This window comes from Eucyclogobius newberryi, unplaced genomic scaffold (genome assembly GCF_026437365.1).
Source record: "Eucyclogobius newberryi isolate DKJ021-1_F unplaced genomic scaffold, fEucNew1.0.hap1 SCAF_13, whole genome shotgun sequence".
Lineage (NCBI taxonomy): Eukaryota > Metazoa > Chordata > Actinopteri > Gobiiformes > Gobiidae > Eucyclogobius > Eucyclogobius newberryi.
Window position 1 is genome coordinate 15,020,731 of NW_027315757.1, and position 10,814 is coordinate 15,031,544.

A 10,814-nucleotide genomic window follows, 5' to 3' on the forward strand; every position below is an offset into this window, starting at 1 on the left:
CAATGTCCTCAGCCTCCCCCGGGACATGGGAGAAGCTCTCCCGGAGGTGCGAGTTGAATACCCTACTGACAGAGGGCTCCACTAGACGTTCCCAACAGACCCTCACAATGCATTTGGGTCTGCCAAGTCTGTCCGGCTTCCTCCTCCGCCAGCGGATCCAACTCACCACCAGATGGTGATCGGTTGACAACTCTGCCCCTCTCTTCACCCGAGTGTCCAAGACACGCCGCCGGAGGTCAGATGACACGACAACAAAGTCGATCATTGACCTCCGGCCTAGGGTGTCCTGGTGCCACGTGCACTGATGGGTTAGTGCACCCTATGTCTAATTTCTATGTCTAATTTCTTGACAATGACCCTCTGAATATCTGTGTGAGGAACAATGACCCTCTGAATATCTGTGTGAGGAACAATGACCCTCTGAAGGGAATGAACTCTAACCCCGTTAATGTTGTAGAAGATTATTGAAACTGTCACATTGAATGTGTGACCAAAGCTTATTTAATTCCAAATGATCAGACAGGATTTATTATGTTTTTTTTTATTTCTGGTTTGTTAAATATTTCTAAACATAAATAAATAAATAGATACATACATGAATAAATAAATACATTTGCATTTGCATTAGTAGTGCAATAAATGTCCTTCAGATCCGGGTCCACCTCGGCCTCAGGGCCTCACTGGTCAACACAAACTTTCAACATTTCAATCAAATAATACTCATCATACACACAGAGCACAGATCTTACAAGATGAATGTTTGTGTCAAATACAACTGTGATCTTCTAATGTGAGTGTTTAGAAGACAAGTGCGAGGACAAGAGCGAGAACCTGGAGCAGAAGCAGAGACGAGACTGAAGAGGCGCCTGGAAAACACACAAATAAAACGTGTTAAACTAAAAGACAAAAACAAATGTGGAAACACAAGCACACAGACAAACACTGTACCTGCAGTAGTGCTAGTAGTAGTAGTAGTAGTAGTAGTAGTAGTAGTAGTCAAAGTAGCAGCTGCTGTGGTGGTAGAAGTAGGAGCTGTCGAGGTTGTGGTGGTTAGAGCTGAAAAATTCAAAATATATATTTAGAAAAATACACAGCAAAACAAAGTATGTGAACTTTGCAAGTCCAAATGTATTAGTTTGACTGACCTGTGGTGACGGTTGGAGCAGTTGTAGGGGTAGTAGGTGCTGCAGTAGTAGTAGTAGTAGTAGGTGCTGCAGTAGTTGTAGTTGGGGCTGCGGTAGTAGTAGTTGGGGCTGCGGTAGTTGTAGTTGGTGCTGCTGTAGTAGTTGTAGGTGCTGCGGTAGTAGTGGTAGGTGCTGCAGTAGTAGTGGTGGGTGCTGCAGTAGTTGTAGTTGGTGCTGCGATAGTTGTAGTTGGGGCTGCGGTAGCTGTAGTTGGGGCTGCGGTAGTAGTAGTTGGGGCTGCGGTAGTTGTAGTTGGTGCTGCTGTAGTAGTTGTAGGTGCTGCAGTAGTTGTAGTTGGGGCTGCGGTAGTTGTAGTTGGGGCAGCAGTAGTAGTGGTAGGTGCTGCGGTAGTTGTAGTTGGTGCTGCGGTAGTTGTAGTTGGGGCTGCGGTAGTAGTAGTTGGGGCAGCAGTAGTAGTGGTAGGTGCTGCGGTAGTAGTAGTAGGTGCTGCAGTAGTTGTAGTTGGTGCTACGGTAGTTGTTGTTGGGGCTGCGGTAGTAGTAGTTGGGGCTGCGGTAGTTGTAGTTGGTGCTGCTGTAGTAACTGTAGGTGCTGCAGTAGTTGTAGTTGAGGTTGCGGTAGTAGTAGTTGGAGCTGCGGTTGTAGTTGTAGGTGTTGCGGTAGTAGTGGTAGGTGCTGCAGTAGTTATAGTTGGGGCAGTTGTTGTAGTTGGGGCTGCGGTAGTAGTAGTAGGTGCTGCAGTAGTAGTGGTGGGTGTTGCAGTAGTTGTAGTTGGGGCAGTGGTAGTTGTTGTTGGGGCTGCGGTAGTTGTAGTTGGGGCAGCAGTAGTAGTAGTTGTGGCTGCGGTTGTAGTTGTAGGTGCTGCGGTAGTAGTGGTAGGTGCTGCAGTAGTAGTGGTGGGTGCTGCAGTAGTTGTAGTTGAGGCAGCGGTAGTAGTGGTAGGTGCTGCGGTAGTAGTAGTATGCGCTGCAGTAGTTGTAGTTGGTGCTGCGGTAGTTGGGGCTGCGGTAGTAGTAGTTGGTGCTGCGGTAGTTGTAGTTGGGGCTGCGGTAGTAGTAGTTGGGGCAGCAGTAGTAGTGGTGGGTGCTGCAGTAGTTGTAGTTGTGGCAGCGGTAGTAGTAGTTTGGGCTGCGGTTGCAGTTGTAGGTGCTGCGCTAGTAGTGGTAGGTGCTGCAGTAGTAGTGGTGGGTGCTGCAATAGTTGTAGTTGGGGCAGCGGTAGTAGTAGTTGGGGCTGCGGTAGTTGTAGTTGGGGCAGCAGTAGTAGTGGTAGGTGCTGCGGTAGTAGTAGTAGGTGCTGCAGTTGTTGTAGTTGGTGCTGCGGTAGTTGTAGTTGGGGCTGCTGTAGTAGTTGTAGGTGCTGCAGTAGTTGTAGTTGGGGCTGCGGTAGTAGTAGTTGGGGCTGCGGTTGTAGTTGTAGGTGCTGCGGAAGTAGTGGTAGGTGCTGCAGTAGTTGTAGTTGGGGCAGCGGTAGTAGTAGTTTGGGCTGCGGTAGTTGTAGTTGGGGCAGCAGTAGTAGTGGTGGGTGCTGCAATAGTTGTAGTTGGGGCTGCGGTTGTAGTTGTAGGTGCTGCGGTAGTGGTGGTGGGTGCTGCAGTAGTAGTGGTGGGTGCTGCAGTAGTTGTAGTTGGGGCAGCGGTAGTAGTAGTTGGGGAAGCAGTAGTAGTGGTAGGTGCTGCGGTAGTTGTTTCTGCTGTAGTAGTTGTAGGTGCTGCGGTAGTTGTAGTTGGGGAAGCAGTAGTAGTGGTAGGTGCTGCGGTAGATGTTTCTGCTGTAGTAGTTGTAGGTGCTGCGGTAGTTGTAGTTGGGGCTTCTGTAGTAGTTGTTGGGGCTGCGGTAGTTGTAGTTGGTGCTGCTGTAGTAGTTGTAGGTGCTGCAGTTGTTGTAGTTGGGGCTGCGGTAGTAGTAGTTAGGGCTGTGGTAGTTGTAGTTGGGGCTGCGGTAGTAGTAGTTGGGGCAGCAGTAGTAGTGGTAGGTGCTGCGGTAGTAGTAGTAGGTGCTGCAGTAGTTGTAGTTGGTGCTGCGGTAGTTGTAGTTGGGGCTGCGGTAGTAGTAGTTGGTGCTGCGGTAGCTGTAGTTGGGGCTGCGGTAGTAGTAGTTGGGGCTGCGGTAGTTGTAGTTTGTGCTGCTGTAGTAATTGTAGGTGCTGCAGTAGTTATAGTTGGGGCTGCGGTAGTAGTAGATGGGGCTGCAGTTGTAGTTGTAGGTGTTGCGGTAGTAGTGGTAGGTGCTGCAGTAGTTGTAGTTGGGGCAGTTGTAGTTGGGGCTGCGGTAGTAGTAGTTGGGGCTGCGGTTATAGTAGTAGGTGCTGCGGTTGTAGTGGTAGGTGCTGCAGTAGTAGTGGTGGGTGTTGCAGTAGTTGTAGTTGGGGCAGCAATAGTAGTAGTTGGGGCTGCGGTAGTTGTAGTTGGGGCAGCAGTAGTAGTGGTGGGTTCTGCAGTAGTTGTAGTTGGGGCAGCGGTAGTAGTAGTTGGGGCTGCGGTTGTAGTTGTAGGTGCTGTGGTAGTAGTCGTAGGTGCTGCAGTAGTAGTGGTGGGTGTTGCAGTAGTTGTAGTTGGGGCAGCGGTAGTAGTAGTTGGGGCTGCGGTAGTTGTAGTTGGGGCAGCAGTAGTAGTGGTGGGTGCTGCAGTAGTTGTAGTTGGGGCAGCGGTAGTAGTGGTAGGTGCTGCAGTAGTAGTAGTTAGAGCAGCGGTAGTAGTAGTTGGGGCTGCGGTTGTAGTTGTAGGTGCTGCGGTAGTAGTGGTAGGTGCTGCAGTAGTAGTAGTTGGAGCAGCGGTAGTAGTAGTTGGGGCTGCGGTTGTAGTTGTAGGTGCTGCGGTAGTAGTGGTAGGTGCTGCAGTAGTTGTAGTTGGTGCTGCGGTAGTTGTAGTTGGGGCTGCGGTAGTAGTAGTTGGTGCTGCGGTAGTTGTAGTTGGGGCTGCGGTAGTAGTAGTTGGGGCAGCAGTAGTAGTGGTGGGTCCTGCAGTAGTTGTAGTTGGGGCAGCGGTAGTAGCAGTTTGGGCTGCGGTTGTAGTTGTAGGTGCTGCGGTAGTAGTGGTGGTTGCTGCAATAGTTGTAGTTGGGGCAGCGGTAGTAGTAGTTGGGGCTGCGGTAGTTGTAGTTGGGGCAGCAGTAGAAGTGGTAGGTGCTGCGGTAGTAGTAGTAGGTGCTGCAGTAGTTGTAGTTGGTGCTGCAGTAGTTGTAGTTGGGGCAGCAGTAGTAGTGGTAGGTGCTTCGGTAGTAGTAGTAGGTGCTGCGGTAGTTGTAGTTGGGGCTTCTGTAGTAGTAGTTGGGGCTGCGGTAGTTGTAGTTAGTGCTGCTGTAGTAGTTGTAGGCGCTGCGGTAGTTGTAGTTGGGGCTTCTGTAGTAGTAGTTGGGGCTGCGGTAGTTGTAGTTGATGCTGCTGTAGTAGTTGTAGGTGCTGCAGTTGTTGTAGTTGGGGCTGCGGTAGTTGTAGTTGGGGCAGCAGTAGTAGTGGTAGGTGCTGCGGTAGTAGTAGTTGGGGCTGCGGTGATTGTAGTTGGGGCTGCGGTAGTTGTTGTTGGGGCTTCTGTAGTAGTAGTTGGGGCTGCGGTAGTTGTAGTTGGTGCTGCTGTAGTAGTTGTAGGTGCTGCAGTTGTTGTAGTTGGGGCTGCGGTAGTTGTAGTTGGGGCAGCAGTGATAGTGGTAGGTGCTGCGGTAGTAGTAGTTGGGGCTGCGGTGATTGTAGTTGGGACTGCGGTAGTTGGAGTTGGTGCTGCTGTAGTAGTTGTAGGTGCTGCGGTAGTTGTAGTTGGGGCTTCTGTAGTAGTAGTTGGGGTTGCGGTAGTTGTAGTTGGGGCAGCAGTAGTAGTGGTGGGTGCTGCAGTAGTTGTAGTTGTGGCAGCGGTAGTAGTAGTTTGGGCTGCGGTTGCAGTTGTAGGTGCTCCGGTAGTAGTGGTAGGTGCTGCAGTAGTAGTGGTGGGTGCTGCGGTAGTAGTAGTAGGTGCTGCAGTAGTTGTAGTTGGGGCTGCGGTAGTAGTAGTTGGTGCTACGGTAGCTGTAGTTGGGGCTGCAGTAGTAGTTGGGGCAGCGGTAGTAGTAGTTGGGGCAGCAGTAGTTGTAGTTGGTGCTGCTGTAGTAGTTGAAGGTGCTGCAGTAGTTGTAGTTGGGGCTGCGGTAGTAGTAGTTGGGGCTGCGGTTGTAGTTGTAGGTGCTGCGGTAGTAGTGGTAGGTGCTGCAGTAGTTGTAGTTGGGGCAGTTGTTGTAGTTGGGGCTGCGGTAGTAGTAGTTGGGGCAGCAGTAGTAGTAGTTGGTGCTGCAGTAGTTGTTGTAGGTGCTGCAGCAGTAGTAGTAGTAGGTGCTGCAGTAGTAGTAGTAGGTGCTGCAGTAGTAGTAGGTGCTGCACTAGTAGTGGTTGGGGCTGCAGTAGTAGTAGTAGGTGCTGCTGCAGTAGTAGTAGTGGTCGGGGGGTTACAGTTGGCGGTGGTGCAGCAGGTTGGAGTTCCATTGACAGTGCCAACGTCGACAAGCAGAGGAGACGAGGAGAGTGCGGCTGCTGCAGCACAAATGTTTCCTGAAGCGCAGCCAAGACCCAAGACCTCCATCGTGCTACCCTTTGGAGTCACTGCAATACAACACACAAGAAAGTTTAGAAAACTCTGCAGGTGTCCAGCTCTGTCCCTGCAGGTGTACAGCTCTGTCCCTGCAGGTGTCCAGATGTTACTGACCTCTGGAGCTGAAGCAGTTGTTCTCCAGGGTGTTGCAGGTCAGACCTGTGCTGCAGGTGCCGGTCGTAGGGTCACAGCTGAAGCATTGTAGGCTCCCAGTGCCCGGAGTTGACGGAGCTTAAAGTAAAAAAGTTCAGAGATCAGACAGGGGCCAACACAACGGCCACCACATGGGTCAACACAGGGGCCACCACAGGGGCCACCACAGGGGCCACCACAGGGGCCAACACAGGGTTCAACACAGGGTTCAACACAGGGGTCAACACAGGGGCCAACACAGGGACGAACACAGGGACGAACACAGGGTCCAACACAGGGGCCACCACAGGGGTCAACACAGGGGTCAACACAGGGACCAACACAGGGGCCAACACAGGGTTTAACACAGGGTTCAACACAGGGGCCAACACAGGGGCCTTCTGCACATAGAACACCAGGATGACTCACCGGGTGCGTCTGCAGTGTTGCAGTTGTCGCTGCTGCAGCAAACGGCTTTGGCCAAAACTTGGGAACTTCCAACATTCAGAGAAAAGTCCTGGGTCATGGAGGCTGGACAAAGGCTGGACGCAGCACAACCTTTGACTTTCGTCGTGGAGGTGCTCGGGCCAGATTTGGCTGTGATGGAAAGAACAGTGTTCAGAATCAGAGGAGCGTTCAGAATCAGAGGAAATATATAAATAAATGATTAAATATTGTATACATACTTTGGATGGTGGCAGAGACACATTGCACCTCTCCATTTTGACACGGGGCCAAAATTGTACTCACACAGTTTGAGTCATTCGGATCAGAACATGTCATACAGCTGAGGCCCGCAACTGCAACAAAGCCGGGTTAAACCAGGACTAAACTAGGACTGAACCAGGACCAGACTATGACTAAAGCAGGTCTAAACCAGGACTGTAGCAAATCTCACCTGAGTTGATGGACAGGGCGATGATTAAAGCCAGAGAAAGGAGCAGAGTGTTCTTCATGTTTTGAGTGTGCTGCAGAGGTTTGGGAATCGTCTCTCCTGCTTCACCTGAGTCTCTTCTGAAAACCTTCTGTGGAGCTGAGGCTCTCCATCAGTTAATATAACTACGTGTCACGCCCTGCACCTTCACGTCAACTAAACCTGTTGACGTAATCACTTGACTTCAGATTCCATGACGATAATGAGTCAGAACAACAACATATATTTAAGGACGGTTTTGAGTTTGATTGTTCTCATGCTTGTTTAACACAGCCTTATAAAGTACAGTGCTACACATCTATTTTTATGACATATTGTTCTACCATAGTATTGTGACGGCAGTGGGTCATATGACTGGTAAACGTAATGAGAAAAGAAAGAGGAAAAGAAGGATAAGATTATTTTTTATTTCCATAAAATACAAACCATGTCTAAATTAATCATATGATAATTAAGTGAATGAAATCATTAAAGAGTCCCAAAAATATCAAGTGTTCAGTGTTTTTATTACTGCTTTAATTTGATCTATTACATCTATCTCATAAATATATGTTCATAAAACGTTGGCAGTGCTGGAGAGGCTTGTATAAAACAATGGAGAGAATGGATGGAGACTGTTTTAGCTCCATTTTAAAGGAGACATACTCAAATGATGAAAACACCCCAAAAGACAAGCAGCGGGTAATTATTTAATCTCTAAATATAGCACACACACCTCCACCCTTTTTGTTTTGACGTATTTCAGATGCAAACTTGAAGTTGGGTGGAGCAGATTCTATAAGAACTAGAATACCAGTGTTTTCATCAAGCCATGTTTCAGTTAAAAACATAAAATCAAGATTATAAGAAGAAATACAATTATTGATTAGAAATGATTTGTTGCATAAAGACCTGACATTTAGCACAGCAAGTTTCACTTTGGTTTCTGAAGAACAACACATCGTCTTCCCACGAGGTACATGAAATAAATGTCTCTGATTTACGGTTTCACGGATGTTTATATCTGCGGTTTTTCATAGTTATAATTGGCATAAAAGGGACGATCAAGTCCAGAGTTTCTGACTTCCAGAGGGCGCTAGAGCCACAACGAAAGTTTTCTTGCGTTTGTCCATTTTGAGATATTGTGTGCAGTGACCTAGAGGGGGCAGTAGAGGGGGCAGAGCCAAATGTCAAACCAATATGGCCGACATTTGGTTGGGTGGACGGCGTTGTCAAATCTCTGCGCCAAATTTCGTGATTCTACAATCTGATTTTTTTTTGTTCATTTCCTATCTAATTTTTTTTTATTTTAGAAGAAGGGATAGCCAGAATGTAGAGAGCCACGATTTTTTAGAGCTCTGCAAATTTGTGTGACTTTTCGTCAATGTTCACTGGGTGAAAAATATTGGGGTTGGTCCCGAGAAGAAGAAAGAAAGAATAATATTCTGATGCAAAAACACTGTTTCCCATTTTTCAAATATTATAAACTATACATTTTCATGGTGTGGGTCCCTGGTCACTGACGGGTACTTTCGTTAATTTTGAGTGGGGTCCCCCACTTTGTGTTTTTGGCCCTCTATACAGTAATAATGTTCTGTTTTTGCATTACATGTTTATGTGCACGGAACATGCAAGAGATGGGGAACAGATTTGTGAGCCACTTAGCACAAACGAGCCTCGTTTAGTGCCCACTTTTGTACGTGCTTCGCCCGTTTACGACAATAATGTTCCATTTTCCTACTACTAATTAGTATGCACGGGGCGTGCGTGAGTGGAGGAGTGCGTTAGTGAGTGTTTGCAGGTGGGCGAGCGCATTGTGCTCGATTTCGTGCGCACTACGTGAGAAAAACAAACAGTTGAAACAAAAGCCTGTGACTGTCACTTAAATAAAATTCTTAATGATTCCTGCAGGTGCTCAGACAGGTTCATCTGCTGTTTATTTCAGGCAAGAAACAAAACAACAAAAGTATGTGAATGTTCCTCTGTCAGGAGGAAAAGGGCCACCACAGGGGCCAACACAGGGGCCAACACAGGGGCCAACACAGACTTGACTTGTGCTCCTCTCTTGTTTTAGGAGCACAATAGCACAAAAGTGTTGATGTGACTTGTGGCAAACTGGACCTGGGACTTCACGTTTTCGTTTCCATTTTATTAGTTTATTAGTTTGAAGGATTCATTCTTTTTTATCAATAGGAGACATTGCTCTAACAGGAATTGAACCAGCAACCCAGTGGTGTCACTCAATGAGCCTTTATATTCATATTTAACACGCCCAAAGTGCTTTCAAATCAAAAGGCAATACAAAAGCATCAGCCTAAAACAATACAGTGCAATGAAGAGTGGCAACAACAGAAGTGTAGAAAAGAAAGCGTCACATGAGTTTAAAGCCAGTCTCAGGACGTGATGGAGCAGATCTCAGGAGGAAGTGTCAGAGGTTGAGCCTGACTCTGGAATCTGCCTTTGTTTATTAATAGTTCACATGTAATAAAACCAAGACACACCCAAAAACACAACAGCCGTGAGCTGCTCCCTTCAGGTATTCAGTCTCTGAGTCACTGAAGCGTCAACGTTTTATTGTCTTCATCTTTGTTTCTTTGTTCCAAAGAATCTGACGTTGGCTTCTAAATGTGGTCATTTGTTGTTTAACTGAGGTCAAACTCCAGTTGGAAACAAAAACACAAACATCATCAGTTCAAGGTTAAAGTTTCTTTTTATGAAACAACAGCACAAAAGCTCCACTTTGAACACATGAAAAATAAACAAGAACTTCTCAAGACAAAGTGGAGACTAAGATTGAACTGAGCAAATAGAGTAAGTGGCGCCTCCCACTGGAGAACTGCTGCAAGTGATGATCTTTCAGTATTTAAACTCAACTGATTCTAATTTCTGAAACAACCATGTGGAAAGACAAATCCCATGGTCATGGAACATATTTCAGTGTGTTTGAGAAGGGTCAAATCATTGGCATCGAGCTGAGAAAACATAAGAGAAGAGAAGTCTTTATTTGTCCCACAACAGGGAAATTCCATTGTTGCAACACAGAGTTGGTACAGAAGTAAACTAGATAATATGCAATGGCTGAAGCCATTGCGAGTGTCTGCATTCTTGCGTAAAAGTACTACATGTGTGTAGTAAAGACTTTATTCTTGTTAGGCTCGAGCCATGGAATGGAATGTTCATTCCAAGGAATGTTCGAGTCTGTTCTAACGTGCTTTGAACTCATGGGCTTTGAAACACAGAATAAAGTCTGAAGAATAAAGTCTGAAGAATAAAGTCTGAAGAATATGAAGAATAAAGTCTGAAGAATAAAGTCTGAAGAATAAAGTCTGAAGAATAAAGTCTGAAGAATAAAGTCTGGCGGCAATGTAACGCTTGGATACCAGCCGCCATAAAACAACGACAACATCAACAACAACAATAACAATAACATGTAGTTTAGTTGTGTAAAGAAGTGCAATGTGCAACATTTGTGGAAAAAGTACTGCATGTGTGTCAGAGTACTACATGTGTGTGAAAGTACTGCATGTGTGTCAGAGTACTACATGTGTGTGAAAGTACTGCATGTGTGTGAAAGTACTGCATGTGTGTGGAAGTACTGCATGTGTGTCAGAGTACTACATGTGTGTGAAAGTACTGCATGTGTGTGAAAGTACTGCATGTGTGTGGAAGTACTGCATGTGTGTGAAAGTACTGCATGTGTGTGGAAGTACTGCATGTGTGTGAAAGTACTGCATGTGTGTGAAAGTACTGCATGTGTGTGGAAGTACTGCATTTGTGTCAGAGTACTACATGTGTGTGAAAGTACTGCATGTGTGTGAAAGTACTGCATGTGTGTGGAAGTACTGCATGTGTGTCAGAGTACTACATGTGTGTGAAAGTACTGCATGTGTGTGAAAGTACTGCATGTGTGTGGAAGTACTGCATGTGTGTGGAAGTACTGCATGTGTGTGAAAGTACTGCATGTGTGTCAGAGTACTGCATGTGTGTGAAAGTACTGCATGTGTGTGAAAGTACTGCATGTGTGTGAAAGTACTGCATGTGTGTGAAAGTACTGCATGTGTGTGAAAGTACT

At 46.9% G+C, this 10,814-nt stretch overlaps 1 protein-coding gene and 1 long non-coding RNA gene across 2 annotated transcripts; both read right to left on the reverse strand.

Moving 5' to 3' along the window:
* Positions 1–553: 553 nt before the first annotated feature.
* Positions 554–5,688, reverse strand: LOC140358770 (uncharacterized). The gene is made up of 4 exons (XM_072443819.1): positions 5,605–5,688; positions 1,146–2,299; positions 949–1,056; positions 554–866 (listed from the first exon to the last, which is right to left on the reverse strand). The coding sequence occupies exons 1-3, from the start codon at positions 5,686–5,688 to the stop codon at positions 960–962; spliced, it is 1,335 nt and encodes a 444-aa protein (XP_072299920.1). The 3' UTR covers positions 554–866; positions 949–959.
* A 105-nt stretch (positions 5,689–5,793) lies between these two features.
* Positions 5,794–6,620, reverse strand: LOC140357623 (uncharacterized). Its single transcript, XR_011926654.1, has 3 exons — positions 6,516–6,620; positions 6,259–6,426; positions 5,794–5,928 (listed from the first exon to the last, which is right to left on the reverse strand). It is a non-coding gene; the product is annotated as an uncharacterized lncRNA (long non-coding RNA).
* Between the last annotated feature and the right edge of the window lie 4,194 nt (positions 6,621–10,814).